Source organism: Cydia amplana, chromosome 13 (genome assembly GCF_948474715.1).
Source record: "Cydia amplana chromosome 13, ilCydAmpl1.1, whole genome shotgun sequence".
NCBI classification, from domain to species: Eukaryota; Metazoa; Arthropoda; class Insecta; order Lepidoptera; family Tortricidae; genus Cydia; species Cydia amplana.
The window spans coordinates 13,270,564-13,288,069 of NC_086081.1; the positions used below are offsets into that span (position 1 = coordinate 13,270,564).

General features: G+C 46.3%; 2 protein-coding genes across 2 annotated transcripts in view; one reads left to right on the forward strand and one right to left on the reverse strand.

The window, feature by feature from the left end:
- The window catches only part of LOC134653594 (large ribosomal subunit protein uL14m), a 313,686-nt gene that overhangs the window by 44,948 nt on the left and 251,232 nt on the right, over positions 1–17,506 (forward strand). The gene's annotated exons all lie outside the window — the stretch shown is intronic.
- LOC134653520 (protein stoned-B-like) lies at positions 1,090–17,490 on the reverse strand. The gene is made up of 15 exons (XM_063508892.1): positions 17,266–17,490; positions 14,320–16,596; positions 12,649–14,240; positions 12,199–12,367; positions 11,842–11,987; positions 11,539–11,704; positions 10,248–10,463; positions 9,644–9,788; positions 8,588–8,822; positions 5,262–5,430; positions 4,750–4,864; positions 3,361–3,524; positions 2,845–2,999; positions 1,843–2,053; positions 1,090–1,240 (listed from the first exon to the last, which is right to left on the reverse strand). The coding sequence occupies exons 2-15, from the start codon at positions 16,563–16,565 to the stop codon at positions 1,105–1,107; spliced, it is 5,865 nt and encodes a 1,954-aa protein (XP_063364962.1). The 5' UTR covers positions 16,566–16,596; positions 17,266–17,490; the 3' UTR covers positions 1,090–1,104.

The window sequence follows — 17,506 nt, forward strand, 5'->3', positions numbered from 1 at the left end:
GATGTCAAATGCCGCTCTGATTCGTAAACCTGGCCATGTGTTCTGGTCCGAAACCGAATCTGAAAAATACTACCATGAATACTACCGCCACTTCACACTAGCGTCGACGTTTTCGAAGAAACATTGCGAAGAAGCTCAGTAGATCTCTCGCAATTTCAGTTCTAGTGTAAGGCCTGAGTGGACGCTCGATTTGGCCGTGCAGCGGGGCGGGGCGTGCGGCGTGCATGTTAAACAAATGCAAACGTATAGGAGCGGCCTTAGTACACGCTGCTCAAATTACTTGAGAGCCCGACGCCCCGCTGCACGCCCCGCCGAACGCTCCGCTTCGAGCGTCTACTCAGGCCTTACACTTCATGTCAGCGGCGCGTTCAGCGGGGCGTGCAGCGTAGCGTCGAGCTCCCAAGGGATTTGACGCGTGGCCGCTCGCATACGTTTGCATTTTTTTAATATGGACTTACGCCCCGCTGGTCGCTCCGCACTCTACACGGCTGGCAACCATGCTTCCAACGGTTCAAGGTCCTGACCACAATACAATTTGGTTTTCAATGTCAACCTACCGGAAACTACCAAGATCGAAGTGGTCTGCCTTGCCAACCTTGTAGGATTAAGAGCCAACAGGAGTGGTCATTTCTCCATACAAACGTACTCGACTGTTTCCTCCGTGGGTTTTGAAACTAGAGCAATGATTTTTTCAACACAGATTAATATTGCCAATATCTGTGTCGGACCGTTTTGCTTTTTTTTATATTTTTGTTTTTTAAGGCGCTAGAGCCCTTCAAAAATGGCCAAAATGGCCTAATTGACTATGCCGCAATGAGAGGCGTGGTATTCAAAATTGATATCAATTAGCCAAAAAAGCAAAACGGTCCGACACAGATAATTTCATAATCATTTAGATTTCCAAATTTGGTTACGATTGGTTAAGTTTTGGAGGAGGAAACAGTCGAGTACGAAACCTCGATTTTTGAGATTTTTAAGCAGGATTTTTCGCCTTCTCCTTATCGCACTGGTTTTAGGAGCCGCTTCCGTTAGCGAGACGGGTATATTTACCTAAATTATTTAAATGTCAGCTCCTGTTTCGTCTTAACAGTGGCTTTCTACAGTTCAGTCGGAGTCAGAGTCCGAGGAGGGTGGCTGCGGGGCGGCGGCGGGGGCGGGCTCGGGCGCGCGCGGCACGGCGGCCGCGGCCGCGTACGCCGACGGCGGGTTGGCTGTGCCCGTTGTACGCTCGATGCCCACGCTGCAGAAAGAAGAATATTTATAGCTGCGGGCTCAGCACGGTTCCATTTTTATCGACTATCACTATGCCCGTCACTTTCGCACTTACATACTTGTTAGAACGTGACAGGCATGGTGATAAACGATAAAAATGCGACCGTGCTACTAGGGCTGGTCAACCAAATCTTGTCAGTAAAAAAAGGCGCGAAATTCAAATTTTCTATGGGACGATATCCCTTCGCGCCTACATTTTGTCAAAGCCGCCCTTTTCTACTGTCAAGATCTCCCATCGTCCCATAGAAAATTTAAATTTCGCGCCTTTTTTACTGTCAAGATTTGGTTGACCAGCTATAAAGACGATAACGGTTTCACTCACTATCAGAATTTTTAAACAGTTTAAAAACTAGTTTAGTTTTTAAACTGTTTAGTTGTCGTCTAAACAGTTTAAAATATGTCTCGCGAAAGTTTAATATCGAAAAATTGTAATGTTTGCATCCGCACCTCCTGATTTGATACGTCATAATCTTACAATCGAATGAAGTGGGATCGGCAAGTTGGCTTCGAGCAAGTTGACGTAATGATGGCTGCAGATTGTAGGTACGTACTATTTCAATAGAAACTTACACATATTCGTGCCTCGCTAGATACCGCACGTATTTCTCGGGCGGGTCGTCGCGGTCGTGGTTCTGCAGCGACACGGAGCGCACGGTCACGTGCGACACTTGTGTCGCCGGCATCGTGAACGACACGTGTGCGGCGCGCGCCAGTTCAGCGGGGATCTGGTCGTAGGAGGTCAGCGCCATACGGCAGACCAGGTTGTGCGTTGTATATGCGCCTGAAAATAAATATAATAAGGTCAACGACACACGAGAGTCGGACCCCGCGAACTCGTCATAGAATTTGCAATGACAAAGAAAAGAAATATAATAAGGTGAACGTCACACGAGAGTCGGACCACGCGAACTCATCACAAAATTCGCAATGACAAAGGTGTTGATACTTAACCATAGTCAAATTTCCATTCAAATATGACATTTATTGTGGTATTGTCAAGTCAAATGAGTGCAAAATTAACTAAACGAACTTTATGCTGATTTTCGTTTGATAGGATTTACCAGAATTAGTCCTTATTAATTCGTTAGATATACCAAAGGCATTTGATTGCGTAGATCACAATACTTATTTATTTTTGTACCATATACTTAATTAAAATAGTTGAAATATAATTAAATATGGTAAATTTAACCATATCTTAATATTTTCTCTCGTAGATAAATCTCTGTGGTTTGATCATCAATCCGAATTAGTTAGATGCATTTTCTTCGGAGAGTACCTCAAGGCTCAATATTAGGCTCTCTCTTTTTGAAGTGATTCTATAAAATCCATGAATCCTGAAGTTAATTTCTTCTATCTGTCATTTCATAAATCAGGTCTATTAAGTACGCTTTTTAATAAAGAACTTAAGATTTATCCTTCTCATAAATCTATCGCAAACTCCAATTTACAATTTGTCTCAAACGAGTGACTAGGGTTGAGTGACTAGGGTTGACACTGACACGCCGCGTGTCAGATGAAGTTTAAAACGTCCCTTAGTAACACAACAATGTGCATGGAGGCGGTATGTACCTTGCCCTTCCTTAGGCAGTCTTGGCATTCGCCAGACCAGCGCGCGGTGCTGATGCTCGTACTTGGCCTGCCCCGACGTCACTTCGATCAGGGACTCGCTCAGCGTATCCACGGCGCCGAGGAACCGCTCGATACCCTTGATTTTGCCCGTACGTCTGCATTAAAAAAGAATCGATCATGTGACCAGGATCGATTAAAAAAACCTTAAAATAGGGGGCTACAGTGCAAGTTTTTGATACCTAACCAGAAACATGCCAGTCACTAGGATTCCATTCATTCCATTTATTGGCCTACTAGCTGTTACGTCTTTGGAAGTCGATTCGAAGCAATGTCCCTGTGACTATATAAAAGACTCCTAAGATGGCTATTGACAGCTTACATGCTCGTTTAACTAAAATCCACTCTGTCCACCATAATTTTGCTTGTTATAGAAGTAACGTAAGTAGAATTTTCAAGGTCTATAATTTACTCAAGGAATCGTTCAGAAAAGTCATATAGAGCAGAATTAGTAGGTACCTGTGCGCAGACTTAACAGAGCCGTAACGGTGATGCTTCTCCACTCTGAACAGATAGATCCAGCACTCAGGGATGGGGAAGCGGATAGCCACGTCCTCGCACGGAACCTGTCCTAGCTTGCGCGATGCGAAGCCTGGCACCAATACATCTGCTCGAAGCTCCACCTGTGGATTTCATCATCGTAGAAAGAAAGAAGATACATTTATTTAACGCCACAACATATTACATATAGAAATGAAAACATACAGGCATAAAAAAAACATTGGACGCTAAAATAGGACCCCCACTCAGCATAATGCCGCGGCAATCCGTGGCGCTGGTTTTCAGTGGGGACCTGACTTAAAACTATGAGACGACACATACGCCAACGACACTCAAAAATACAGACATAAAAAGAGTAAGGTACACAGAAATTTATACATATTAAACAACAACCGAAGAAAACAAAAAGAACATAATAGGCTAATAACAGAACTATAAAACACACACTGAATTATAAAAATAAAAAATTCAAGGAATCAAAGATTACACGACGTTCACACTGGACATAAGGTAGGTACCAAAAATAATTACGAAAATCCTTGTCACCCACATCCTAAACCGTTCCCTAGCATTCATAACTTTATTTGCCGATGGAATATTTCTGAATTCGGGAATTTTTCCACAATCGTGTCAATGTCATTGTGGGGACCATCCATAGATTCCATAGATAACACGGAGTCTTCCTTTATTTCCTGTGATTTGCCAGTACTTTCCGAGAGCTTTTCGAACTTTGGAAACTTTTAGAAACTTGCATATTTGTAGGTCTAACATGCGGTTTCTGTTACGTGGTAGCTACACCAAGATACACCAAGAGCCGAAAATATTGAAATTATCTAACGCTTGAATTCTAAACTGAAATAAATGTCATATACCAAAGAAAAAGTGACGAAGCCCTCCAGTGGTGAAGGCCGGATTCGAACCGGCATATTTAGCAATCCGGGCTAACGCCTTGAACCCCTTGGCCACCCCGCTACGGTGAATTCTAATTCCGAAGCATGAATCTAGTATAAAACTGGATTGGGCATGAGTGGTGGGGATAACTGACAGAACGGGATAGATAGATATACAGAGGTATGTATCTTTCAGTAGGAGTAGCAGCGAAAGCGCTATTATTGTTTGTCCTTGTCATAGTCTCACATTTCTTTTTATTCCCCACCGTAAATTAGAATGGTGATTGGTCGAATTTATTTGTTGCCCACCATAACAAATAAATTCGACCAATCATGGCGTCGCATTGCGTATGTTTTGTCCCTCACGGAGGCACGCGTAGACCACTTCTATAGGATCTACCTTCTATGTTCCGAAGACAATAAATGCTGATACAATTTATAATTATAATGAACATACCTTGTTCCCAGTGACGCACCATACAGCCTTGAGCTGCAGCGGCAGCTCGCGGTTTTTGGGCGGACGTACGCGGAAGCGTAACAGCTCAATGTAACACGCGTCTGGAGCCTTAAACCTGCACAATTGACGACACATTTTTTGCTAGCAGTTTTCGTCATGAGCTCATGGGAAACGATTCGCAATTAAATTTTATATAGGTCTATCTTTCTAAAGTCCTTACATGGCGACCGCGATACCACGAATTTGACTACGACATAACTCACTATAGTTCAGCCATTCTCAAAGTGTGTTCCGCGGAACCCTAGGGTTCCGCGACACCCCTGCAGGGGTTCCGCGAGAATTTAGAATAATTTAGAATAATAAAATACGCATAATTATTATGCTTATTAATAAAAAAATACACTTCTAAAAACTATTGTTTTATTGTAGGGTTCCATCAAGTATTTCGCTTTCCAAAAGGGTTCCGTCAAAAAAAAAGATTGAGAACCGCTGCTATAGTTAACAAATCTTACTTGATAATCTGCGTGTTATAGAACTCCTCGGGCTGCACGCAAGCGTGGAACTCGGCGTCTTCGACGCGTATCCACTCCTCCGTGACCACGGGGATGATATCGTGCCGTCCGACCACCTCCTTGCCTTGTCGGCGGAGGTCGTTCACACCGAGCTCGATGTCCGGCATGCCTGGCCAAAATTAGTCAAAACCATAGAGAAAAAAATACATAGAGTGCTCACTCCATACATCAGTTCAGACTATTAATTTCAGTGTTTACATCTAGCATCGAGTAGCGGAACTATCAGTACTGCTACTTGACAATAGATGTAGCACCGACCGGAAAGTCTTATCTCAACGGCATAAGACTTTCCGGTCGGTGGCTACATCTATTGTCAAGTAGCAGTACTGATAGTTCCGCTACTCGATGCTAGATGCTAATGAATGAATGAATGAATGAATAACATTTATTTCAGGACAAGTCCCATAGTATGTTAGTAACAAGATGAATACTTAAAATTAGTGTTAGTGCACAACATAAATAAAAATTTAACACAAATAAAAACTTAAAAACCTATAACCTACCTACGTGGAGCGCGAGACATGGAGCTGCGTCCATTGACACATCAGCGCGGAGTCCCAGCGGTCCGCGAACGCGCTCAGGATCCCGTTGGTGCTGCAGCGAACTCGGGCTAACAGGGAGGCGCACCGCTTGCGCATTATGGCAGCAAAATCGTCGGTCCGCGCCTCCGCAAACATGCCCGACGCACTACAGTGCCGCGGCAACCCCAACAGAACCCTAAACGCGTTGTTATATTGGACTCGCAAGTCGCTATATGCCCGCTGCGTAAAGTTGACCCACAGACCGCAAGTATAAAACGATTGGCAATATGCCTTGAACAAAGTAATTTTCACAGGCTGTGAGCACCTTGCGAACCTGCGAGCCAACATATTACATCGGACAGCCAGCGACCTGCGCTCCCTCTCCACGTCACAATTATCTTTTAAATCCTCCGTGACCCAGTGACCCAAATATTTGACTTTTTGCACCCTATTGAGTGGTGTGCCACAAAGCGAGATACCAGGAGCGTCTGTGTAGGTCTTTGACCCTGCCTTAAATATAATCATCTCGCTCTTTTTGGCATTATATTTGAGTCCGTGGGCCACAGCGTACGACTCACAGATTGCGACCAGTTTTCTTAATGCGCCAATCGATGGACTCAGAAGCACCATATCGTCTGCGTAACTAATGTTATTCAAACAGATATTTCCAACGTGACATCCGATATTAGTGCTGCTGAGCTCACCGATTAGCCGGTTCATATAAAGATTGAAGAGCCGGGGCGAGCTCAGCCCCCCCTGCCTCACCCCACACTCCAACCCATATTCATCTGAGTATGACCCACCCCATCTTACTCTGTTCCTTTGATTGCCGTACCAGTAGCGAAGCATCAAGACTACCTCTGGCGGTAATGTGGTCTCATGCTGCAACTTGTTCCATAGCGCCTTATAGTCTACTAGATCGAATGCCTTTGACAAGTCCAAAAAACAGGCAAATACAGGTGTATTTTTATCAGTGTAGTACTGAACAGCTAGCTTGAGACACAGTATTGCACTCTCCGTGGACAACCCTGGCCTAAAACCAAATTGTGAGTCGTGCAAGTTTAGGTGCTGGGCGAGTTGTTTATCAAGCAAACTGTCCAGAACCTTGGCCAGAATAGTAGCTAACGAGATTGGCCTGTAATTGGACATGTCAGAGGCATCTCCAGTCTTATTCTTCACTATTGGCACGACTACCGTATACATTAGTTCATTCGGAAGATAAGAGTGGGCAATGCACAAATTAAAAAACAAAGCAAGTAGGTACTCTGGGTAGGTGGGGACCTGCATACTTTAGATGTTCAACGCTAAGGCCGTCGAACCCCGGAGATTTTCCTCTAACCATATTATTTATGACCGTGGCAACTTCCTTAGTTGAAAATTTAACAGCGAGTCTCGTGGTGTTGACGGCCTCAGAATCACCCACCGCCGACCGCTCAGAGAGCGGCGAATGTATTCTAAAACTTTCTTTAAAAGCATTAGCTATGTCCGCAGGATCATGCAGACCAGAAACGCTCGCAGGAAGGCTCGACTTAGGATTTAGGCTTTTTGTTCGCTTCCAGAATTCACCAAAACGTTTTTTAGAGTGACTTCTAGCTATCATATCCATTTTTATTTGTTGCTGATTATTCTGACAATATTTCAGTTTTAACTTAAACAATCGCCTTGATTCACGCATGCTATTGTACACATCGCCATGCAAAGGTTTTCCACAAGTTAACCACATCTGGTAACACAATCTCGCCTCCCTATGCGCGTCGCTGACATGCAGTCTAATAGTCTTTTTGGTACTAAAACTGATGTATGGAGTGAGCACTCTATGTATTTTTTTCTCTATGTCAAAACCTGATTTAAAGATGTCTGAGCAGTTGCAGTATCCCTAAGAAGATGAGCCTTTTCTGATACTTGATGCTGTTTACCAATTTATTAGTTATTTGTGACACGTAGCTGGGCGTTTTATTTTTGTTATCCCCTTTTGGTGTCCTAAGATTTTTATTTCCATTCCGTCACCATTTTTCATAGACTTTGTATGGCGGTCGCGTAATGGAAAGATCGAAAAATGTATGGACATTTTGGGACACTTTTTTTCTTCTATTAGGATAGAAAGAGCTCGTGATTCTGAGTAGAAATAACACAAAAAATCCCAAATTTGAAAAAAAAGTGTAGGGGACCACAAAAAAAAAACGCCCAGCTGGACTTTTCTAGTGGGACATAACATTACTGACGACATTCGGACTTGTTTACTATGTATGGGACGTATAATGTAACTTGGTCTTTTTAATAGAAAACATCCAAGGAAGAAAGCTTAACACGCGCGATCTGCTTCTGCATAGAACCATCTGCAAATCTGTATCCTATCCTGTCACCGGGACTTTCTCCATCTTGCATAAATTTATTCATCTAGACATGTGTAGTGTATAGAACTATAATAGATGCTTATGTACGTGTATTTCAATGAATAAAGAGTAGTCTTATTTATGTATCAATGCACCTCCCAACATCCATCCTCATACATGAAAACTCCAGCACGTCCTTGTTGATGACAGTGAAAGATATTCTTCACCAATCGTTTTCATTTACACTTACCGCTAATGAATTCAAGGTAGAACAGCCTGACACACGCTATCTGTTTCTTGTTCAACATACAACTCATCAACTTCATCCATCTTGTACTTACTCATCCATACGCCAATGAAAACTCGATCATAATTAGTAATTACCTTCAATAAGCAACCCTTTGTCACTTACCGCTTAGGAATGCAAGGAAGAACAGCCTAACACGCGCAATTTGCTTCTGAACAGAGCCATCAGCGTCTTGTTCGACATACAATTCATCGACAGCTGTCACTTGCACTTCCTCCATCTTGTAGGCGAGCGCGCGGTCGCGATGCGCTGCGAGACGGAACAGAGCCTCTTCTATGCAGCATGAGAACTGAATGACGTCCTCATAGTTGAGGGAGCCTAGCTTGAATAGCTGCGACACCTGTGATATCAAACTTGGTCAAGGTGTGAGGACTTAACGTAAACTAGGTACATACTTGCAGACATTTGGTGAAAAAAGATTAATTAGCCAAGAAATCGCGAAGCGTCTGGTTGACGTAACTGGTGACCGTAGAGCTGGCGGCTACCTCGCACAAAGTATCAGCATTGCGATACAGCGAGGAAATGTCGCCAGCATCCTTGGTACAATGCCTCAAGGGCCTATTTTAGATTTAAGCTAGTTTTTAATTTCTTTTAGTAATACACTGTATATATCTTGTTTGTAAATAAATGATTATAATTAACCAAGAGAAATTAAAATTGACCAACTGCTCAAAATGTTTTGGCGCTTGACCACAAACGTTACACTAACGTTTAACCTTTTGGACGCCAATGACCGATATATCCGCACCGTAGGTTCAACGCCAAAGACCGATTAATCGGTCACAGCCCACAGAGCAACATAGACCTACGTGCATATGCATAAAGTTCAATTTCAGCTTTGACACTTCGGTGACGTGGCGTCAGCGTGACAGCTTTTGTGTTTGACACGGCGTCGAAAAGGTTAAGGACAATGAGAGAATACCCGACTTCAGAGAAAATTTGAATCCTCCAGTCTGTTCCCGGTCGTCTTTTTAGAGGTTGACAAATAACAAAGTGGAAAGTGTGTCGTATAAGAATATAAACTTAGGGAAACGTTAGCAAGCTGTCAGTATAATCGGAGGATGTACATCCATGAGTGGGTCGATGACCCCATAACTGAAATTATAAACCTTGCAAGGAGACAACGCACACGAACTGCAGTAAAGTATGTTGGTTTTGTACCTGCGGAGCATGTTCCACGGGCAGCCCCAGCTTGCGGAGGTCGCTACCAAACTCCTTGACACCCTGATAGTCACCCTGGATGGCGTATGCCGCGAATTGTGACAGTTTGTTCGTGATGCGCTCCGCTTTTGTCACCTGCCCGGGCCTGTAGAATCACAACAATTGTTATTTTATTTTAGTTTAAAAAAGTAAAAACAAATCATAAAATTAAAAGTAAAGCGGATGACCCCTCTTCATTTCACGTCGGCTTTTCTGGAAAGAAACGAGCAAAAAAAAACTGATTCCATCAAATCCATCAATGCTATGATCCGGCTCGAAGGACCATTATATGTTCAGTTCAGTCAGGGGAGGATTTGTAGATCAAAGAATAAGATCAGCTTGGTGGTCCGTGTTTTTAATTTAATTAATGCATATTACTTCAGGTAGCAGGTATGAATGGTAGGTACAATGTTACCTACAATGTAACGTTAGTCATGTTATGCCAATGCAATGGCTGATACAATTATCAGCCGATCTACTCACTAACACGATATGTCGGCTGGCATACGGTGGCCGATATCTGGCATCATCCTAACCGCTTTTAAACGATTAATTAATGGTTTACCTGACACCGGGACGCTCCTTGTAGAAAACATACTGCAGCTTGACTGTGAAGATCTTGCCGAAGGTATCGAACTGCTGCGCGCCGACCTCCGACACTGAGTAACAGGCTTGCAGAGGTAGCTCCTGGTATGGCTCCTTGTCTTGCGGGGTCTTGAAGAGTTGGAGGACCGGTGCTTCGCCCTGTGTGGACACCCGGACGAAGACCTTCTTCCAGAACCTGCGGAACAACGTCCAATACTCACAATAAGCTACATGACATTTTTTTATGGTATCAATCGATCGGGTTTGTTTTTAGGATCAAATGTCTATATGGGACCCATTGCTTTAAAGTAACACAAAAGTCAGAAATTGTAGTCAAAGTCCGACAGTCGCACTTCACTCGCGAAACGCCCTATACAAAACGGCCAGGGGCCGTGACGTCATCGCCCATCTTGTAGTATGGACAAAACAAGAAAATTGCGTTTTTGTCGGTGAAATATTGCGTTTATGTATATAGTTGCTATACAATATTTTTTTGGATGAAATGTAAGGAATCGAATGGTACCCTTACTTTTATCGTTTTCAACATGTGTCATCATCCCTATTCGTAAAGCTTATTGCAAAAATTGAAAATCCGCCAATAGCCAGTCAAGAGTGTTAGTGTGTTACTGTTAGTAGATCCCTGAAAGAACATTTTCAGACTAAAATTCTCGACTCTTTCAGATTTAAGAATCTTTATTTTCTCAAGAAGATATAACAAAACTTCACTTAAATGAGAAATCAATTAATTATGCATGCACTGCAGTTAACATATTGTTACTATAAAATACTTTTTTGAAGTGAAAACTTCTTTAGCGGTGCTGTGCACTTTTTGAGGTAGGGAAAAAATGTTAAACTCGAGACAGCGTAAGACGCTCACGTGACCGTAAGATTTAGATGGCCACTCATTTAGATGGAATTTAAATCAATAAAGAAAAACTCAATGACATTACATGAAAAACTGTTACATGTAATGTAATTGAGTTTTTCTTTATTGATTTAAATGCCATCTAGTGAGTTTCGTTCTATCTGGTATTAATATAACTCGAGTACTAACAGTGATGTGCTTAGGGGTTTCAAGTAATTAACGCTAACGCTAGATGGCGTTAACCTCAATTATACATAGTGCATTTTGCACTAGTCATTGAGTTTTCACTTCTGCCACTCCCTAAGTGCAACCCGTTGTTTTTTTTTAAATTGGCAACGCGCATGCGACATTCTGGAGTTGCCGGCGCCAATAAAGTTCGGCTCTGCCTTTTCTTGTACTAACTCACCTCTGACCGGTAATCTTCTTCTTCACCGGTTGTCTCAGCTGCATCTCCCAGCCGGGGCCGTCGTACTTGGTCCGAGGGAAGTCCTCGAGCGGCTGGGATACATCGTCGTCGAACAATGGCGTCGGGGGCGTCTCGCCGCCTGAGCCGCCGGATCCGCGCCGCTGCTCTGCATATAAAAAAAAAACAATATTAGGCTGGTTCTTGGATGAAGGAAACTAGCATTTCGAATTTAAAGTTGTGTTTATAATATTGAACCGGATGGAAAATAGAAAAAAGTGAGCAAAATGGGCAGTGATTGCTCACCGTAAGCATCGGCGCGTGGGATTGGCGCCTCCGCACTCTTGTCAAACGGATTGGCACGCGGAGATTCCGGCAGCGCCTGCGGGCGCGGCGGGGGCGCCAATGCCGGCACTGCAGCGCCCGCGTCCGCACCGGTGCTGTCCTTCGGTCTGCGCAAAAACCCTTTAATGACGTTTTGTACGGCGAGCAATGTTCTTTTTTGGTCCAACCGCCACAGTGGCTGAACTCATCTCATCTCTTATTCAGGAGGATCGGAATTTACTGATATTTTCCCACTGGCAGGGATGTTGACCAGACTACAGCAAAAGATGTATGCACCTACCAACAAAATGATCTCGAACTTATATTCCCATGACTGACCTGATGAAAAGGGAAAAAGAGTCATCAACAGAGTCCTTAGAGCCTTGTGACTGCAAGCGCGGTGTCGCGGCAGGGGCCGGGGGAGGCCCCATACTCAAGAACGGGTCAAACGCCTCCGCCTCGAAGCCTCCTGGGGTCTCTTCTGAACTACCATCATCCCCCCATGCGCCTGCAAACAAAACACAGCCATTGAGATTACCTTGTCTAAGATCAACATTTAGTTTATTTCTGGCTGTGCGCAATACAAATATCATATTGCGCATTCTTACGTCGCACTTTCTATTAGCATCCATCCATATCTCTCACATCTTTTCTTTTGCACTCCTTTTTTCTGCGGACACGTCTGCACTATAAAATTGTACTATGGACGAGAGTGTTAAACTATTAGAAAATCTTTCTAGAATAATAGTTAGGTACTTAGTTAAAAGTTCGGAAATTTGTAATATTTACCTGAGTTCAGGTGTTGGGCAGCGGTGTTGTCGAATTTAGCGGAGAAAGCGTCGAAAGCGTCTTGTGAGTCCGGGAAGGCGTCCTGTGCCATGGCCTCGGGCGCAGCGTCCCAACCCGCCGCCGCCGGTACCGGTGCCGCATCCCACCCCGCCGACGCCACCGTCGTCGCCGGTGCCGGCGCGTCGAATGCGCCGCCTTGCTCCATACTAAAGCTGTTCGCGTTGTCCGCAAACGCGTCGTTGGACGCGGCGAAAATATTAGTTGCTGAGGTTTCGAACGCTCCATTAGAAGCGGCTTCGAAACCGTTATCCACTGCACCGAAAGTGTCGTTCTGAGCTGGAAATGCTTCCTCCTGTACGCCAAAAATGTTAGTGCCTGCACCGCTGAATGGAGTGGAGTCCGTAAAAGTAGCACCGGACTCGAAAGGGTTCATCTCCTCGTCGCGCGGCTCTGCCGAAAAATTGTCGTTTGTAACCTCGGCGAACGGCGTCATGTTTGTTGTGGGTGCAAACTCGGGTGGCTCGGAGCAGTCCATAGGTGCTGCATCTGGAACGGCTGGCGCGGCTGCCACAGCGGGCGCTGGTGGCAACGGAGGTGGCTCGCGAGCTTTCGGTGGCGAAGGCTGCTGTACGACTGCGACTGGCTCAGTGGTCACCGGGGCCGCCGGAACCGGTGCCGATGTGACGGTCGGCACCTCAGCTTTTACGGCCGGGACATCGTCTACAATATCATCGCTTAAGAAATCAATCGGCTTCTCCTCCTGCTTCGGTGCCGAGTACAAACTTAAAATATCCTCCTTCGTCGGCTTCACGGTTAACGGAGCTGGAGCGTCGAAGAGGTTAATATCGTCCGTAGCTGGCTGTTGTTGTACCGGCGCCTGTGGTATTGGTGGCGGCGCAGGGCGCGGGGGAGGAGGACGTGCCGCGGGAGGTCGTGCGGGTGGCGGTCGCGTCGGCTTATTGCGATTGATGTCCAAGTCTGACTGCACGGGAGCGGCGGGGGCCGCCGCTTGCACCGGCGCAGGCTCGTCCAATGGCAGCGGCTCCAACTCAGGCTCCGGCGTAGGACAGGCCGAGTGTATGTCACGCACAGACACAGGGCTGGGCGTGCGTGTCAGTGGAATACGGTCGAGCAAGTGCGAGCTCGTGAACTCCATCTGTCCGGTCACTGTCAGGATAAGATTCTGCGTCTCCGGTGGTAGCGGGCGAGGTGGTGCCGCGTTGTTGAGATCTTCTCCGAACGTAAAGTCCGCAGTCGTGGAGACAAGCTCGAGCTCGGTCGGCTTGACTGGTGGGACGCTATTAAACAGATTAACGGGCGCGGCGGGCGTAGCAAAATTTTCAAAGTGGGTGGACCCACCGGCAGGCTCGGCGGGCGCAGTGAAACCGTTGAATTGGGTAGCCCCACCAGTAGGCTCGACGCCAAAGATATCAGAAGGCACGTCGCCGGCGGGCGGGTCGTACCCAAAGTCCGAGAAAGGGTTGCTAGCCGCGAATGGGTTATCGCCGGTGTACTCCACCGGCGCCTCGTCCGTCGTCATCATAAACGGATTGATAGCTTCCGTTGTCACCGGTGCTACCGGCTCTCCCAAGCTTAAAAATGGATTAAACGCCATTTTGCTTTCTTTTCAAAAGCCCCTTGGCTTAATTAAGAAACTCCGATTCGAGCAATTTAAGTTCAGTTCTTCCCGGCTGAAGGTCGCTCGCAAACGAGGTGTCAAAAGGATCTAACTCCTCTTCTGGCAGTCGAGAAATACTTGAGGGCTCCGGTGTGAGCGCTTTAATTTGGAATATATCGTCCGATGGGTCCAATAAGTCCTTGGGTCCGTCCGGTTCGTTAGTTTCGTCGCAGGAGAACTCTTTTGCTAGCAACTTTAACTCTGCTTTAGTTGGGGCTAGTTCACCGGCAAACGAAGTGTCGAAGGGGTCGAGTTCCTCCTCCACGAGTGGTTGGGGCTTGGAGTTGCACGGTGTCAGTACCTTAGTCTGGATGTCGATAGGGACGGTTTCTAGCAGACTCGGCTTCGTCTTGCTCTGGCTCGACTGAGGGAGCTCCGAATGCCGCCTCTTCGTCTGATAGGTGAACTTGGGCGCCAAGTCGTCGTCAGAGCGAGTTCTCGTCAACGACCCGGGGACGGTGTCGTTGGCTTCGGCGTCCTCCGAGTCTTCTGTGATGGAGACCTCGCGCGTGTAATACGGCGTGACAGGCTTGTTGGTTTTGGGCTTGGGCTGAAGCGTGGGATCGACGTCAAACACTACGCTCTTGTTGTAGGCAAGATTCTCAGGGCGACTAGCGCGCCGTTCGGATAAAGGTGCGGGCTCCTCGGCACGCGGGTCAAAGTCGGGGTCGCTGGGTACACGGTAAACGGGCGCTGTCGGTACGGACTTAGCTCCTATCAGCTCCTTCTCCAATAATTTTAATTCGACTCTACCGGGCGCGACTATTTTATCGACGATAGTAGTATCGAAAGGATCTATTTCATCGGCATTAATGTCCACAGGATCGAGAGGTGAATCACCAAGAGCAGTTAAATCGGTGGTGCTGCCGCCCAGTAAGTCGCGCGCTGGGATCGACACCTCCTTATCCCCAAGGTCTCGGTCGTCGGAAGTGATGGACTCCCGGATGCCAGATGGGTCAGTTAAATGAATCCGAACGGAAGATTTCCGGCGGTTATTTAATCTCGCTCTGTTTTCTTCGGCCCGAGGGTCGAAATCGTCGTCGTCTTCTAAAATAACGGCCTCCTTTTTAAAAGGAGCTCCGCTCACAGGTACTACGGCGTCCGCAAAGCTTGTATCAAACGGATCGTCCTGGTCGAGGTAGGGGTCGATAACGTCGATCTGATCCTCCGCGACACCCTCTGCGAATACTTCAGATACCTTGTCGGCTTCAAAAACTGACCACGACTCCTGGATCACAGGCGCGGCAACAATTTCCGTTTGTTCAAGTTTGGTTACTTCCGCACTAACCTCTAAGGACTCTGCCGCTAATTGAGTAAATTCGTCGTCTTCTTCTTCTACCGGTTGAGGCTCAGGAACCTCAGTCTCTAGAGGATCTTCTTGAGCTTTGTTTTGTTGAATCAAAGACGTATAGAGCGAAACACTGAGGTCTATCGGGGTATTGATAGGTATGTCCGCATCGATGTCGAGGATACTCTTCTCTTCGGGTTCGCTGGGCGCGACGGGAGTTACGGGGAAAGCTGCTGAAGGGTCACTGTTGTCACCCTCTAACAACAAGTCCGCCGGTATAGCTCTCTTCTGCGACCGCTTGGTAGTGACAGTGACGTTGTCTATCCGACCTGTAAGGACAGATACGGCGATTCCAATATCTAAACCCTTCTTCCCAGTGGAAGTTTTAGGGTTTCCCTTGATAAGCGCGTCGAGGTGCGATGTATCGAAGAGATCGTCGTCCTGCGCGTCGTCTGGTGAGTCGGGGACGACTGCAAGCTTGACTTCTCCCCTTTCTACAGCCTCGACATAAGAAGTGTCGAAGATATCGTCCTGGTCGTCCTCGGACTCGTCGTCGGTGACGCCGATGTCACTCGCGTCGTCGTGTTCGTCGGCGGCGGCGAGCTGCGGGAAGTCGGCGGCGGTGACAGTGACCACCTGGCGGGTGGGGGGAGGCGGCGGCGGCGATGGCGGGAGCTCCTTGACGCCCGCAGGTATGCGTTGGAAGAACGAGGTGGACTTGATACGATCAAGATCACCCTGAGTCTTCTTAAGTACACTGTCAATACCAGTGGTCAAGTCCTTGAACTTGGACCACTCCTCATTCTCCTTGGAGGGTTCGCCGGACTCCGCCGGTTGCTGGTGCTCCGCGCGGTACTTCTCGAGCTCCGCTTCGGTAAATAACTCCTCCTCTTTGCGTTTTGACTTTTTTCCCTTTTTTTTCTTCTTAAGGCCTTTGGGTAGTTTTAGCATTATATGTGCTTATAAAGAGGTCTCTGCGTTGCTGAAACAATACAAATGATATCGATTAAACTCCTGAATGTCTTCATAAATAAAGTGGAATCTCAATAAGGAAACATCAATAATTATCTAGACTAAATTTAGGGGAAAGGAATCCTTGGTATAATATCAACTTATTAGCGGTCACATACTCCGCGATACCTACAGATCAATCGTTCTAAAGAATAAATTCTTCATATTAAGGTTTCACTCAAGTAGATTTATAGAATACAGATATAGAAAGTTTAATCGATAGATGGCCGTGACGTGACGTCCTCTGGGACGCCGGTGAGCGCTTAATATCTCTAACATTAACTCATTTACACATTAAATGTATTTTTTACAATTAGTAAGTAATAGTGCCGTGAAAATGAAGTAAAAATCATGCGTTACATAAAAAGCCAACGGTTAATGGGAATGATGTGACAGTTGAAGAAAAATGGCCGAAAATTTTGTAAGATGTCGCTACGCAGCATCCTCTTCGGCCTTGGCCTTTACCCTTCAGCTTTAAAGCTGTCAAATGATGATGAGACCTATTATAGTGAGAAAACCCTTGGATTAGAATCACTTAAGACAAGGTCACCAAAAACGTCAGTATAACTTTATAAACAATCGATCGGATGAAGATGGTCGCATGGCCGGTGATGGTGAGCGGCACAACAGCAACACGTACCGGCCGATCCTACCGCCGCTACCTACAGCTATCATACCGCTACCGCGCTACTACTACCTTCATCGCAACACTAGAAGATCGCCGGTTCTCGAGTCGTGCGCTCGGGGCGCGCTCTGCGGGCTACTGGGCGGGCGGCCGCATCGATCCGCGCCGCGCGCAGCCCCGCCCGCCCTCGCAAAGTTCAAGAGTCACATCCTACGCTGGCAGCGTTATGTAATAGGCAGCCTCCTGCAACGATCTT

Coding starts and splice junctions, on each gene's coding strand:
- LOC134653520 (XM_063508892.1), bottom strand. CDS start 16,565: ATGCTAAAACTACCCAAAGGCCTTAAGAAGAAAAAAAAGGGAAAAAAG. Junction 3,525..4,749: donor GGTGCGTCACTGGGAACAAG/GTATGTTCATTA, acceptor TGAAATCCACAG/GTGGAGCTTCGAGCAGATGT. Junction 1,241..1,842: donor CTAGCGAGGCACGAATATGT/GTAAGTTTCTAT, acceptor TTCTTTCTGCAG/CGTGGGCATCGAGCGTACAA.